This window comes from Bombus affinis, chromosome 5 (genome assembly GCF_024516045.1).
Source record: "Bombus affinis isolate iyBomAffi1 chromosome 5, iyBomAffi1.2, whole genome shotgun sequence".
NCBI classification, from domain to species: domain Eukaryota; kingdom Metazoa; phylum Arthropoda; class Insecta; order Hymenoptera; family Apidae; genus Bombus; species Bombus affinis.
Genome location: NC_066348.1, coordinates 679,752 through 696,912, shown reverse-complemented (window position 1 = coordinate 696,912; position 17,161 = coordinate 679,752). Strand labels below are relative to the sequence as shown.

The 17,161-nt window shown below is 39.4% G+C and overlaps 1 protein-coding gene across 3 annotated transcripts in view; it reads right to left on the bottom strand.

The window, feature by feature from the left end:
- The window catches only part of LOC126916974 (PH domain leucine-rich repeat-containing protein phosphatase 2), an 83,690-nt gene that overhangs the window by 28,217 nt on the left and 38,312 nt on the right, over positions 1 to 17,161 (bottom strand). For all 3 annotated transcript variants that reach the window (XR_007710835.1, XM_050723348.1, XM_050723347.1), the window contains exon 5: positions 9,241 to 9,473. Coding sequence is in view for 2 of the 3 variants with exons in the window: in XM_050723348.1 (XP_050579305.1) it covers positions 9,241 to 9,473 (233 nt within the window). In the remaining variant the exon portion in view is untranslated. The remainder of the gene's footprint in view (positions 1 to 9,240; positions 9,474 to 17,161) is intronic.

Below are 17,161 nucleotides of genomic sequence, written 5' to 3'. Positions count from 1 at the left end.
TAGCAACTGGAAAAGATTCTTACCACTGCGAGAATTTTTTAAAAATCAGCGTAGGACAAAAACTGGTTTTCTTCCTCTCTGAATCTTTCCTGCATCTGCGATGAACGTCAATTATCGACATGTCGTTTTGTCGTTTTTTATCTCGTATCTCGTAGTTACTCGAGCTTTGGTCATTTGACGCCTGTATTCGTGGAAAGCTGCGTCCTGAGAAATTTCTCTTCTCTATAAAGTTTTAAAATTGTCTGAATTCGAGGGGACGACATGGTGGGAAGCGCGCAATCGGTTGTGCACGTCGCACGAGTTCTATGGTTGAATAATGTTCGAGCGTGATTTAAGATTTACAGCCGGTGCTGGTCGGAGATTGAAAAAGATTCTGGAACTTCATCGCGTGTGAGACATTTTGGACATTTCTAGTCCAGCACTTCACTAAGAGTACAAACTTCGTGCACTGGAAGAATTTTGTTATTCGATCGACCAGCAAGTCCAGCCTGCATACAAAGTAAAATTTTGTCAATCTAAAAACTTCCTCCTTTTTTTTTAATTCTTCAAGAGTTAAAATAATGTTAAATAGAACACACGGGACGTACACGACAGCCGTTAAAGCGGTTTAACTTCGACGAGTTTACCCTCAGTGCGATAGCTTCGCGCGAACGCTTCTCCGGAAGAGTATACTTTAATCAGTACGTATTCTTTGATCGTGTCACGCGGTACTCTTCAACGTTTCAAGGACCCTTGAAGACGATTTTTACACAGAAGAGAGGAAAAAAAGCCGAGGATGAAGGGAGGGTGACGGATCTCTTCTGCACGCGTTTGTGTCTCCTCTTTGTGTGCTTGCTAACGAGCGGAAATTCATGTGAACTCGTGTCCGTAACTCGCTCCCTCTAGAGACGATCCTCCGACGGAATAATGGCGGAAGCCGGAATGTCACTCGACGCCGAAGCGAGAAAACTCAACACGTTAAGGGGGATTGGATGCCTAAGCTGGAAATAAATCAAAGAGACTCGCTGAAAGCCGAGTAGCGACTTCTTTTTTTCCTTTTGTTTCCGATCTTTGAACGTTTCGCGGGTCTTTTGCGGATAAGTTTCGAAAGATTCTTTTGAATTAATGAGCAAGAAATGGCGGACGTAGGGAGCGTAGAAGGATTAACCTTTTAAGGGTCCAGCTTTGACGAAATTCATCCGGAGAGCATGATGTCTACTTTTCTTCTCGGTACGTCTGAACCTCAAACGAAGCATTTTCTGTAATTTTTTTGCTTCCCGCTTAATAAACTGGGTTTACAAATGAAACGTTTCCTAAGCATCGTGCGAACTGTAAAATTTGTTTCAACTTCGCTTAAAAAAAAAAAAAAGCAAAAGAATTGCTCCGTTGTATGATACGTGTAATAGAAAAGTTATTGTACACTGCAAATGGTACTGTCTACGCCATGTATAAAATCAATAATTTCATAAGAAAGAAAGCATATAATCTATTAGGAAAAATAAAATCTATTCCATCAAATATTCCGTTTCTTTGGATCGTGAGAAATTTCCAACGATGGGAAATTTAAACGTGCTACTTGTGGGCGCTTTCGTCGTCATTTTTAACCAAAGCCATCAAACGTCGAAACAATCGGCTCGATAACAAACTTTTTATCGCGCCAAGATCGCGAGCAAGTTCCTCAGTTCTGGAAAATTCGACGTCTGTATTACATTCGAACGATGTTAAGACTTTTAAGGACGAACAGTTAGAAACAGGGAGTTGAGGGGATCGGCCGGGAGAGGTGGTGGAAATCGAAGGGATGTTGTAAGCGGTAACTTTCGCGAACTGCCTTTCAGCGATTAAGAAGAAACTTTCGCGATTTACAGTGGATTTCGCCGCAGACCTCGACGATCCAATCGAAGATTTACGACTGAAATCGCCATTTGAACTTTATATCTTCTCGAACAACTTCGAAATTGGAGACGCTTGTAAGTATCGCGACTCTGAGCACCGTTATCCGCCTCGGTTTTCTTTACGTTTAATTGTACCGAATCCGGTATAGAATCTCGATTGAAAGCAGTTTATTAAATGATTATTAAAATGGTCTCTTGTCGGTATAATGACATAAGGATCAGTATTCAGATTCGGAGGATTATCGGAACAGAGAATGGAAATTTACAACCCCGCTACATTCAGTAGCTACGGAAAACAATTTTTATGAAATCAGCTTTTTAAACTTTCTGCTCCTTTTTTCATCGTTTTATTCATTCCGACATTGAGCATCAGAATTTTTCATTTAAATGCAATAAAACATCGAAAGAAATGAAATTCGTGCACATTACAATTTGAACACACGAGGACTGAGAATAGAACTGACCGAATCGCCGACAAATCTCAAAATCTACCTCTGTACCGTGAACCCAAAAGAGAGCGGTACAGTAACTTCCTGAAAGCTTTCGAATAACTTCAAAGGCCGAGCAATAAATAGCCGAAAAACTGCTAGTCCTAATTTCCAGCCATTCGTGTGGCTGATAGTTTCGTTCATCCTCTACCAACCCCCGAAGGGTCGTTTCCTTTTCTCCGGACGTCGAACGTATGGGAATTAGGCCGAAGCACGATGCTCGAATGGCGAATGGCAATTTTTCGTTTCGAGGTACGTACGTATATTGTCCGAAGAATACCGACGTAAATTTGCGAGTTCGAAAAATAAATTAAATATTTAACATCGCTGTATCACCGCTGCTCCACAATAATATCGGCTGGGAAATTTTAATGTCTCGTTACAGCGGAAGCATCGTTGACCACGAAATAAATTCGACGAGGCGTGCCAGTATAAAATTGAACGAGATATGTGTCGTGTGTTAACGAGTGATTTGCGAAATGCGAGTAGAACAGAATTTTTGTTCGTTGGACGATTGGACAGGTATCGTTTGTTATCGCATTTTAATACTTTATATGTTTCCAATATTTTATTATTATAATTCTGATGCTCGGTGGAAAATTTTTTTTCAAACAGATAACCTTCTGAAACAAAGGCTTGTAAGCGAACCCTACCCACATAACGTTTATGATAACGTTAATTTCCTTTTGTTGCGTTAATTATCGTTGCACGTCGGATAATCAGCATTTAGATTAATTTTCCGTGAGTTTGAATACGGTTTCACCGTACTGATATAGCAAATGTTCTAAAACAGTATGTATGAATGCGTGGCACTTCGATTTCGGCGACGCACACCGAATTCCCACAGGCATGAAGCGTAATGAATACGATTAATTAATGATGCAATGGCACAGGAGATGCGAATAATCGCCCAGTGTCTGCGTTCTCTAAATTCCCTGACGCTATGTGTATTTACAGTTGCACAGTTTATACTATTTAGTTTCAAGTTTCATTGGAACTAATTTGATCCATTAACTTAAATCACTTGAATCTAGGTAGGTAAACGACCAATGTGATCGAGACTTTTGGTATCTGCTCACATCAACTTTCGTATATCCAATCTTCAATCTGTTGCTATCAACTCTTGCCATCGTACATGGTGTTCATCCATCGATAAAACAATACACAAGCTCAAAATATCTCGCTTGCCGTTCAGAAGTGTGCAAGTTTGTGAGCAATGATCGAGCAAGTTTCTTGCACGTATCAAAGCGGTGCAAACAAAACTTTGTATTCGTCAGATCGAACAGGGACCGCAGCAACGCGTCACGAGAATTTGTTGCGAGGAATATTGATTTTGATTCAGTCGATTGAACGATCGAACGTAGCCATGTGAACGTGACACACTGGAACGAAATACGAGATCATGATTCGGATAAATATCGTCGCTAAATATTCACCGATCAACGATACAAATAGGATGGCGCGCTCGGGTTCTCCTACGCGAGCTGCGTGTGTCGTTGGCTCATCCCTGAATAATTCAACGCACGCGCTGGCTATTTTCCTGCTTTCCTCGTTTCCCGTCAAAGTGTCCGACCTAACGAAACGACGATGCTGGGATCGTTTAATTTTTGATCCACGTCATGCCCTGGTGTTTCGATGATAATACGGTTGCTGCTCATTTATCTCCTGTTCCGAGCGGTCGCTAACGCGAAGGAGCAGTGGATTTTGTTATATGCGACGAGAAAAAAACAACGTTTATATGAACTGCCACGTTATGAAACAAAATATTTGTATAAAACATTAAAGTAGTAGGAACGACAGATCGTTGAATTATTAAGTATGAGAAGAGTATGTCGTAATGTCGATATGCAAACGTGAGGATATATAATCTACGAAGAACGCATTCAAAGCTCACAGAGCAAATTGTCCACTAGTTTGTTTAAGGTTAATTTGTCTAATACCGTGCGTCAGTATTGGTAATAGGCGATTATAAGCTGTTACGGCTACCGTAACGTCGATACTTGAAGCCATCAAAGTTGCTGTCTGCTAGAGGGAAAGGGGATAAATCCTCTTCCATAATTCATGTTATGTCTGCCAGCTAATATAGTTAATGCCGACCAGTTCACCTGGGCACCTGCGTCCGAAATACTTGCAAAATTTGCCAGCTAATATTTGCATTTTGCGACACGATCCACCATTTTCACCCTGAACATTCCATTTTGTGAAATTATTCACAAACGCAGAATGTTGTATTCATAGAACTATGAATTTGCGTAAAAGTCAGTAGTCTAATTATTACGCTAATTGTGCTAAATGTTCAAAATTGTGACGTGTAACTAATAAAATAGATAACTGTTGTATTCTCGTAATATTTATAGCTTCTTTCTCTATGTATATAAGTACAAAAATACAAAAGAATACAATAAAACAGGTTTTTAAATTTATGCTTGTACGATTTTGCGACATATAAATTGGAAAGAATTGGAAATGCGCAGGCAACGCGACTTCTATCGTTCTAAGATAAGAGATCGATCCGCGCATATCCCGAATAACTAGCAGTTTGCCAGTAGGTACATATATATGTAGAGAAGCAATAACGCGAAACGTTTTCGTAACGCTTCTGACGGAACACAAAAGACGTTCCAACCGCTTTCTTGTCTTTTCCTGCGGCCAATACTGACATTCCGTGATCTACATTTGGATATTAAAGTTTGTTCATCGTGATTTCATATTCCGACAACGCCCTTAGGCCAATGTTTGCATCATTTCGAATTCCTCCCGTTTTCGGTGCTCTGAATCACTCGATAGCATCAACCATCGTCTTTCTTATTCCCAATTGTCTTCTCGTAGCTCTTTTCGATTTCTCGATCATTCCGTCGTTATCCGGTTGAGATATAAAAGGACGCTCCTTCTTTTGATTTCTCCATGGCGTTTGACGCGTCGCGTCGTCGACCTCCTCTCAGGAGGAAAACGTCTTTATAGATTTTATATACTGCAAATTGATATATGCGTGATCCCTTACATTACAGATTCCACATTCCATTTATATAATATCGGATTTTTTTAGTCGTATCAAAGAATTTAGAAATTTTTTCGCCACGTGCACATTGCTCTCTGTTCGATAACAAAAAGAATGAGAAAACTTGTTCATCAGTATGGCACCTAATCTCGAGAATATTCAGAAACTCGCAAACAATAACACACAACGCGACATTTATTTTCATCCTCATTACATCCTGCTTCCTTTCAGCTATAATTAACCCAGTTTCACAAGCAAAGTTCAAAGAACCACACGAAGCTCCACTATCGAACCTGGTGGTACCCGTGTGTGATCGGTAATCGTTCGCGTTTATGGTACAATTTCGGAGATGCCCGAACGCGTAAATCGAATTGGTCCCTATGGATTAGTGTCCACAACACCTAGCCAACTATGGTGCACACGGGCAACTCCGGCATCTCTTCGTTATTGGTGGGACGATTCGATTAAGCTGCATCAAAACGCGGCGGATGCGCGTGTTTGGCCTCATTTGCGAATGTACGGTGCACCTTTCTGATTCAGTGGCCCGCCTGGATCGACATCCCGTAACGGTATTATCTCCTATCGTTTCCCTTTGCGTCGCTTCCTCTTTGCTCTTTGTCAATGTTTCCCTCGCTATAAAATTGCTTACGGATTATTCGCTTGATCGGATTTCATCCGAATGTTAATCTTTGTAATGTTCTACAGGATCGTCCTTTATTTCGAGGTAACAAAAGATTCGAACAAGCAAGTACCGTAAATACATAATTAAGCCTCAGACGACTCGATGAATAAGGATACGAAAAAAAAGATATCGTTGAGAGTATTAAACAGTTAGTGCGTGGAATATCAAAACAAATATGTGCGGCAGCAGAAAATTAGGAAGAAGTAAATTACCGCTCGATGATTTAATATGGTCTGCCTATACTTTGATCCACACATCTCATGTTTACTTATCAATTTTTAAACAAAACCCACGAAATCCTAAACCCTAAGACCAAACTTCTTTTTCATCATTCCACAGACATGCCATCGGTCCGACGAGCCACACGATCGTAATCATCGAGTCGTGACCCCTTCCTCCACCCCCCGTTATTGGCTCCGGAAACCGCAATCGTCCGCGTGTGCACGCAGAAACTACTCGACGAAGTTTCGTGCGCTAATATCGAGAAATATGAAATATCGAGCAGGCGATGCCGATTGAATTCTAGAGCGGGCCGTTTATTGAACCCACGGATTTTCTTTATTCCTGACAGGGTATCGGGTCTCGTGGTGAATGCAACCAGAGAGAGAATCGACGACTGGTATCTTTTTAAGGAAACGGACCTCGAAGTCGGCTAGAGCTGCCCGGGTCAATGGCTTCCTGCTACAAGCAAGGATATAATCCCATAAGTCAGTTCTGTGACCAGCGTTCAAACAAATATCGACGCGATTGTTCGATTCCCTCCGCGTCTAGCCAGCGACGGATAACGATCTCTGTCTGCGGAAAATGCAAAAGCATTGATCTCCTTCGATGGTTTGGCCGTCGGACTCTCCAGGTACTTTATTGAATCTCGTTCAGACTCGCGCGGCTGGTGAATTCTCGATTCTGAGGGAACACGTGCGCTACGATCGTGAATATTGCACCAGTGGTGGACCTTCGAAATGACCGCTTTATTGTGAGATACGTCGATTTTATACCTTCCAGAAATATCGTCGTTGGAATCAGCAGTGCAGGTCTAAGTGAATACAGAGAATCGACATTGATTTTGGAGTGATTTTATGGACATAAAATATTATATTGTTGCTTAATATGTAGTTTCAAGATAAACGGCATGAATGAGTACTAGGTTGGTGTATATGAAGTATTGTTTCTTATTTAAATGAAGATTGAATTTAACGCGAAATGAGAAACTTGTTATCACATGTACCTATAGTTCTTAATTTTTAACATCAACAGACATTTTTAATTTGTAATATTTGTAATGGAAAATAGGTCGTTTCTCGTAAGCACGTAAATCTCCAACTATACTGTGCTCATAAGAAAACTAAGGCATATTTAAAAAATTCTCTTATCTTTTTATCCGCAACGTCGGCGAAAACTTACGATTTCTTCATAGCTGCACCTCATTTCCACACAACTGTCCCTACCTGCCTCTCTCACTCTTTCTCGCTTTGTGAATATTATAACGAAAGCCCCTAGCCTCGGTTCGTCTGGTCCAGGAGCAGGGTGTTCGTTTCCAGGATGCCATGCAAAATTCAAGCGGCAAGGATAAGGATCGCTCATTCTTCCGCGAGTTAGCCTAGCCAGCTTCTCTGGAATTGCTTTCGCCGGCAGAAGCTTAAAGTTTAAGTCGGTCGCGATTGTCTGGCAAACATTCGCCCCTCGAAGATTGATTTCGACTTTGATATTCCTCTTGCGGAAGTCATCTTACTTTTGACACGTTTTTTATCTTTTTTCATTTCTTCTTCTTCTTCTTCGTTCTACTTTTCTACTTCTTTTATATTGCTTTCAGTGCACTGTTTGTTGCTAAAGTTGCGGCGTGAGAGTTTCGTGTCAAAGTCAATTTTATTTGACAACTTCCTCACGCGTTGCAAAGTCAAATAAATTATATTTATTTATAATAAATTGTATTGGATGCATTATTAGAGCAAAAATTGTATTTATACCTTGGTTATTCCTTATTAATATTTGCACATTGTCCAAGAAAACTTGTATTAAAATTCGCCGTACAAGATTCCCCTCAAAACTGCCACAAACAAAAACACGTGTCCCCTCAATTTTCAAACTCTATTCCCTCCCAATTTCAGCTCAAATTTCCCATTTATTTTTTCACCACATTATTCCCCATTCCATCGTACCGTACACAAACTATTCGTACAGTGCACATAGAAAAATCTCTAAAACGAAACAATTTCACCTTCAATCTCGAAACTCTTCGAGACAAAATTTCAAATATACCTTTCGAGTTTTTCCACGAACAAGCAAAGAGCTTTCACGCGGAACGAACGCGACCACGATAAATATTTATTCCAAATTATTTGAACGAAGCTCAATTCCATTTCGTTCCATTTCATTCTGTTTTAGCGATGGTTCTTTAAGGGAAGAATAGAATATTCTTGGGTGGAAGCAAGCGTTAAAAATTAGATTGGAAATTAAATTGACCGTAGCCAAATGGCTTTTCTTCGGGGCGAAGGGACGGTTTCTTTGTAATCGTGCTCTTAATTGAAATTGGCAACTCGTTTAATCCCCCTTCGTCCGCAATTCGGTGAAACGCGTTCGGCGATTAAACTCTTCCACGTTTTGGCCGAGCGTCTTCTACCCGCGGAGAGTTTAATGCCGATAATTAGAATTAATTTCGCGAAAACCCTTGTGAACGCTAACGATTAAAATTAATTAATATTGATGTAGGGAAACGAGCGATAAAACTGTACAGTCGTGGGGAAGTTTTCGTTTAAATATCCGCGTGTGAGAAATTTGTTGAATAGTTGCCTCGACTTGCAGCTCATTATTCTAACAAATCTACGATCCACTAACCCTAAAATCTCAAAAAAAGAAAAAAAAAAAATTAAAGGATACAGGATATTTCAGAAACAAGCGATCAAATTTTCATACCGTATTCTACTACCTTTAACCAGTGACCGATAATCATAGATACTTTATTCGGGTTAAAATTTTTAGGGTAATTTATCGAGACCATCTGAAACTCCCTGTATATCCATCCTCATACTCTGTTTTTACGCTTTGGTTGATACAATTTTTCCTTTAAGCCACAGAGTCATCGAAGAAATAGCAAAAAGAAGTAAAACAGAAAAGAGTAAAGAAAGAAAATGTCTAAGACCGTGATCGATATATAGAAACGAAATTTCCTCGTTGTAAATTGTTCTGTCACGTTGTTTGACTTACCTGTTTAATCCAACTTTTCCACAAGTCTCTGTCCCAGGGGTGGTGAAAGCCGAGATATAAGTGCCTCGTCTCGCGATGGTGACTGTCCTCTTGTTGTTGACTCTGATGACACTGTTGAGTGACTCTTGGAAATCCAGTGATACGCAGTACGAGTTTGCCCAGACGTGACGGGGCATAACACACCGCACCCCCGCCAGTTAGTTCCATCCATTCTGGCCTAGACTCTGGACAGGCTAAAATCAGGATGATCGATATCAAATTTAGTTACGACCAATTTGACTCGGTTGTTGTCGCGTTACTTGTTTCGGTAAAATCGAATGGCAAGACTGGGGTTGAACATCGATCATCTTAGGGCTGTTATAGACAGATCATCATTATGTATATTTGACTTACGAAATTTTGTGAACGGTTTTTTACCTCTGGTCTTTGATTCTTAATCTCTTGCTTCACGATTAAGTTGGAATAGCGCGTGTCATAAACAACAATATGGTCGGTCACATGTCGAGCCATTTCACGGTTTGACCGAGCACTCGAAGTTGTGTAAATCGCACATATCTTTTGATACATAGATGCGTGTGTAAGATATAACCTATTTTATTTTGCAAGATAAACAATTACTACCAATTGATCATCGAACAAGAAAGATTTATTATCTTAAAGTAAATAATAAATCAATCACATCGACGTATCACGTCTCTCACACTATGCTGTAGGTTAAGAGGTTAAAGCTTTTAATAATGTATTAATCATCTATGAGATTCCTTCACTCATTAAACCTGTCTGTAACCCAACATTTTTATAAGATCTACAGACATACATTTTATAGTTTCACACTTGAATCTCCCAATTGCGACACACACTCGAACAAGTTAATCGTAGAGCACTCTGAACGAAACGAGCTGCGAAAACAACTATCCGTTCTGAATGACCAACAGCGCCATAAAACGTAGACGGTCCTTTTGGAAAACTCATTGTATCGGAGCGTTAGCTCGCGAAACGACGCAGCGAGCAGTTACCTCTCGAGCGATAAATTCCGGAGGATCAACAGTTCTGCCGGCTTTTTGACAGTGACAAACGCAGCCGAGTCGCGTCATCTAATTACACGGAACTACGAGTGGCAGCTGTCCATCGACGTTTCGAGCAAGCCAGGTCGGAGGTGAACCAGCTTTAAATCCCGCCGCGTTCGTTTCACGCCGCGTGAACCACGCCTAACGCGGCTCGCGGTTTAACAACGCGGCTACCGACCAACCGATCGAGTTTTTCCCAAAAGCATCCGGGAAAACATCGATGCAAATCGGATTTTATTTGGTCGTCGCGACTGGATCGCGTGGATTCGTGCAATACATCCCTCGGGTAGTTCGCTTCGAATAATAGCAGCCTACGTGAATCGGGTTTGACGGTTCGATCGCGATCGTCACTTGCTGGATTGCGGCAGTAGCATCGAGTTCTTATCGGGTGACGATAGATGTGCGTGGATCGTATGTGTTCGTGCAAACGCATGTTTTTGTGGAATGCGTGTAGAGAAATGGGTATTATTACTTAGAATAAATCCCTCACCTGAAGGACATCTCAGATTTTTATGAACTTCAAATACGTCGTTTAGTCAGTGTATCAATATATGACCGCCAGCGTGTTGAAAATTAGCTTTGAATATACATTCATGTAATTTAATAAAAATATGTCTTTTTTCACCTTTTTTTGTGAGAATCAATAGATACAATGTTTTATATTTTCGGCAGTTAAAGTAAATTCGATTTCTCTCTGCAAACGATAGTCCTTATTTCAGAATCACTGCTTTCTGGGTCCGCATACCTGATACAATTTCATCTTGAACGAGCGCACTGAACACCTATGTCTATTCATTATAATTTTCGTGCATGCTCGAGTGTGATATCATATTTTACGTAGAGTTCTTATGGGACTACCGGGTTCCACGTATTCACTTGGGAGAGAATTAATAATTGCCAGTGATTCGCTTCCATGTGAAAACAATTGCACGCTAATGTGTATATACGAGCGTTTGTCTGATAACATTATCCTTTGGGGAACAATTGCTTATGAAAATAATCTCTATAGACTCGTCTAATTCGATAATATTGTCGTTTGGAAAAAGCTTGTTCGCTGAATTTCATTTCAAGTTACGTTTCATTTCATTCTATATAATCGAAGGCTTCTTTTAAATTAAGATCTACGATGATTGGTAATATCGCGTTTCTTTCTTTAAAATTTTTCATGTAATTTAAATTTTCTTGTAGCCACCGTCGATCCAGAGAATATCGAGGAATTTTCAATTCGATACTATGATATACTCGATGGTTAATCATAATTCAAGTTGATTATTCCAATCTCCATTGCATGTAATTGATTTAATTAAAATTTGAATTTTCTTATATTTTCAGAACAGAATTAATAGTTTTAATAAAATCAGCGATTAATGAATAATTTAATGAAAAACCGAATAGAATACTTTTTAGGAGGAAGAGTTAGAAGTGGAATAAAATATAACCTGATTAATATTTCCTATATAGATTTACCTTTTGAAAGGTTATATAAATCTTGGTACCAGCTTTTCCTATCACATAATTCTCTTTTAATGCATAGATGAAGATACACTTTCCATCTGATATAAAAATTTTAAAAAGTTCCATTCCTTGTTCATAGAATATAACCGTATTATTATTGAACACCTAATAAATGATGAACACCTTGTATAACGTCATCGACGCGACGCAAAGTAACAATGGGGCAAAGCGGGGTCGCGGGCAATTAAAACTTTGCGGAAAGCTTTTTCAGGCTACAAGGAGCTTGGCCAACGCTCTGACTCATTAAGCAATCCCGAAAACTTTTTCTTACAATGCTAATGTCGATCGCTGAAATGATCTGATTGTGAATAAAAGAGCGCATTTTCTTGTAAAAAAAGTGACGAAAATTGTTATTAAATGGAATTATGTTGGAATAAGCTTTAATTAGTTTTAATTGGGATAATAGCCGACGATAAAAGTGGTGGTAACTTTGAAATCAATTTGAAAATTAAAATTATGATCTTAATGGCAATAATTTTTTTACTTAACCGCTAATTCTTCGATTACTACTTGAATTGACTTTTTAATTGTCAATTTTTTATCAATTATTATGTTTTTTGTGCTATTATATCGATTATCCTCTTATTCGTCTTCCTTAAAATCGCTGCATCGTAATTAGTTAAATTAAATTCCATAAATCTGCACAAATTTAGAATATACTCGGTAAAATTAACGATCATTAAACTATTGCCAAAAATAATCGGTGCATGTAATTAGGAAACGGCAAGTGGTTAAATCTCTACTGATTTAAACAGCTACGGTCAGTTTCAATAGTAGTTGATTCTGTAGTTGGCCAGCCTTTCCCTTTAATGATTTGCAATCAGAAACAAATCTCGCGGTCGTGTTGCCATCAATGTGCACTGGCTTTTCTGATTAACGTCGTTTAGTTCCTACCATGTGATTCGATTCTAATCAGTCAATACCGCTGTTCCACAGCGTGAATTGCCAAAAAGCTGGATGTTTCTCTATCCATTGCGGTCGTCATATTGGTCACGTTAGTTACTTTACGCTTCTGCCGCTGATTTTCTCTTTAAAACGTGTTATTTGATCAACAATTTCAACAATTTCGAAAATCACTAAACCGTCAACACCATTTGTACTAAACTGTATCTTCACGCTAGACTGATCCTAATAAGAACATCCCGATTGACATAGTCATTTAGAATCGTTTCTGCTTTTTGGGGAGATACTAAACACATAGTTATAGAGTTTCATGTCGAAGAAAAGCAAACTAGATGATTGGGAAAATATTAGAAAAACATTCTCATTTGGAATATTTCCCCGCTAAGTTATTATAACTAACACAAAAACCAATTTAAATTCGTCGCTTGAGCAATGCAATTTATATGTACGCTAAAAGTAGTTGTCAGCAGAGGAAATCGCGCGGGATTCGAGCTTTCCTGATTAAATGAATTTAAACGCGTCACACATTAGAAGATCATACTTTTGGATGGCAACGAATATTAGGCCTGTTTAAATGGAAAACACTCTGAAGCAATGTTGAAAATGACAACGTGAGTTCGTGCTCGCCCTCCACATGCGGATGCGCTAGTTACAAAAAGCAGTAACTAGAAGATTATTCTAGATGCAATCGATAGATTCGATCGATATTTTTTAGATGCTCTTTTGTTTTTTTTCCTAGTCCATGTAAGCGCGTGCAATAAAGGTTTTTCCGGCTCAGAACGGTGTGATAGATTTATCCGTGCAATATTGTAATAATTATTGTGATCCTTCCTCTGAATATAAAAATAACAACAAACAAAATACGAAATATCCGCTTTGCATTAATAGACGTATATTTTATTACACGGATACATAATATCACATTATACAATTCGATAGTTGCAATGGACCGCTTTCTTTTCTGTCCAACCGGTTTAGCACCGGCCTTCATATAGGTAAATTTATTTATCGCAAAGTACGAAATTGTATAGAATCATTAGCGTCTTAATAACCACAGAACTAAATTCCGACCTCGTTTCAGCGAAAGGTACTCTCGGGATCGCTAAATACCATTTTTACACGCGTCAGTGAATTTGTCCAAGCTTTTCTTCAAGTTACTAGCTTACAAGTTACTAGCTGTTTTGTGGCCCAGTGAAAAGTTTCACCAAAGTGAAGGCGATGTCCCGTTGCTTACGAATGATTTTCGTCATGAACAAGGTACGACTACCATCGATCCACTGATACATACGTTAGAGTCGCAGTGTTCGCGTGGCCATTAAATCGCCAATGACTTTCTTATGAGCAGGATGCAACAAACGGGGCATACCATGCAGAGAACAGCCGAATGACCGTATAAATATTCATTGGACGATTTAAATTCATAACTTCCAACGCAAATCGACCAACCCACGTTTTATTTTCCTTGCCCGTGTGTGTGTCTTGTGTATACAGGCGTAGATCAATGTTAGATGGTTGTGGATGTGCAAACGAGAGGATAATTGAAGCGTCCGGGGAAAATGAAATTTTCCGTTTTTCTTCGCTCCAAGTACAGTCTACTATTGTTGCTTTGCTATGTCAGAGGCTTGTACCGTGCAAAAAGATTATTTGGTAGTTTTTATTTTTTAACGAAGATCGTGCCAGTTTAACTGTCGACGTTTTTCTGGTTTGAACCAGTTTGTTTTGAGATTAGCTATGCAGTCTTCATTTGCATTATAATAGCATCGTCGAGGAAAATGTAAATTTTATTCAGTGTTGGAAATGCTGGATGTTTACAGCAGCTTTGCCTTATTCGGTTCATTTGTTCTAATACATTTGTGTTAATGTATGATTTAAAAATCTCAAAATCATAAGCTGTTTTTTTTAAATATTTCTGACTATCGTAGCGTATTTGTTAGATAAATTAACTTGTAACTCATGATTTGTAAAATTTTACTAATAATATAGGTCCAATTATCTGCAAGGACATCGCAGTGGTCAAAACATTAAATTCTGGGCATCCTATATCTGCTTTAGTGGATATTTGCATACTTTTCCGAAAATCGCTATCGGATTGAATCCAAGATGACCGCTGGATCTGTAGCGGACATCAGACATAAGCAGCAAGTTCTGGCTGACATGAGAGGGCAGCGTCAAAGAGACCCGTGGCCAACTCTAAATTCACCTTTTCCGCGGTATTGCCGTTAATTTCAAGGAGGATGCGCTTTGACGGTCGTTCCTTCGGAACACTGAGCTTGATTAAACTCGAGGCTAGTTGTCGGTAACAGGTGTTCGCCATTGGCGAACCTGCTGAATCAACAGCAAACAACCAGGGCGATCCTGTCTCGTCCCTGTTCACCGACTTCCGGCCGCGTCATTTTCGGCCAACTTATTTACTTTCCGATTTTCCGTAGCCGGATGAGAAGGCTTTCGTGAATTTCAACCGGTGATTTGCGCCTGGCATCCACCTCCGTCAGCTTAACTTCGTTTGGCTTAATTAGCAGGTGAAGTTGATCCGTTTGGTCTTTGATGTTGTCATTCGGTGGTTACTTTTAATTTACCTTTTTGTTTTAATTTACCACGTGATATTGCCTTTGTCATTGATTGATGAAGATGTGCCACCGGATAAAGGTCGTAGTGTTAACTAGGGCGTTTGGATTAGTGGCGATGTGCTTAAAAATGAGAGTCAGATTGGCATGGTGGTTTTTACGAAGTGTCTTTTGTAGCCTAATTTCACGTATAACGAATACGTATTAATTTCTTATTAATCGAAACGAGATAAAAAGCTATATCGTTTGCTCCATAACCAGGTTGAATTGCTTGTGTTTCCCCGTTTTACTTACAGGAAACGCAATAATTTTTGATGCATCGAAAACATCCGCAAACAGATCTACTGCAGCGAAACTTAAAAACACGAGGAAAGTTCCCATCAGACTTGACGCTTTCAAGGGAGATCAAAGCGATATTTGCAAAGGTATTTTGCACCTTTTTACCAGTATCACAGCTATTTGCCAGCCTATATCGGCGCACCGATCGGCAGAGACTACCGCGAATCCATAGCAAATGCCCATTGATTCCGACGTTTTTATCAAATGACGACGAAGTTGAACGTCGCTTTGCCGAACGTGCTCGGAATCAAATCATCGGTTCCTCGTCGACGATCGGGTTTTTCTTACCGTTCGATATTTCCCGAGCTATAAATGGCGAACAATACCATGGAAAACAGTCGCGCCATACCTCTCTTTCTCCACTTTCGTCGTTCTTTTCAAGATTCTGTCCAATCATCGACATCGTTTCAGCTTCTGTCTTATTGTCGTGCGTCTTTTCCTTCTTTTCTTCTTTCACCTTTTTATTATCTCCTGTTCTATCTTGCTTTTTTTTATGCGAGCAATCGACTATTAAAATTCATGGAACGATGCTTCCGTTATTCCAGTTGTTTCTTCGCCTTCGCGTCGAACCAGGCGAAGTCAGCTTCGAAAGTCGATGTCGTTCGATTTTCCCATTTATCCAATTTCCACTTTTCGTCTCTTCTTTGCTTTTTTCCTTTCTCTCTCTTTCTCTTTCGCTGCCTGTGTATGTTCTTTTCGATTTTGTTTGTCGTACATTTTGGAATAGAGCAGCGAGCATTGGAAAAGTTGCCGATCGATTAATTCCGAACAAGACACTTCGTTTTTCGCCAGTTTCATCCCGACCGATGCCGGCTGCATTGTTTTTTGCACGGTGCAATTTACGATCGACAGCTCGCCCCTGTTCCCTTTGTGACGAGCGCGTCTATCGATTCCAACAGACGTGATTAGCTTTTTTCCGCGCGTGATTTTTTCCGACATAATCCTCGTGTCATTATGCAGTAACGATCGTTGCTGAATTTTTTAACGACAACAAGATTTTTATATAAATTATAAACTTTATAATATTGCATTAACATTATTTATTAAATTACTTTAAAATAGAACCAGATTTATTAATTGAATATAGAAGATTGATTTTATTCGACGATTAAATAGATAAAACGGGAATTGCTCCGAAATCGATAATAAACGATTTAGTCATTAGTTTCAAGCTGACCACATCAAAGTCTGATCGAATCACATCGTAGAAAACTAATAGCTTTTCCAGTGAAACAATTACGACTTATCGACACCATCACGCGTAGCGATTAATCTTTTTCGTCCTATAAAGGTTGGCCACAAGATTCCAATGAAATATAGATCTATAACACGTTAATGTATTGTTCGTACTAAGTGCGGATTAAATACTCAAAGGATTAAGGAGAAAAATAAACAAAATATACCGGTTTATTCGAGAAATATCGTGGCTTTAGGATATCATTACACAATCAACCATTCAATATGGCGGTGGATCCGATGGATCTGGATGCTCGAAACAGTAATTGCACGTCACCGCGATAAATCCTTTCCTGG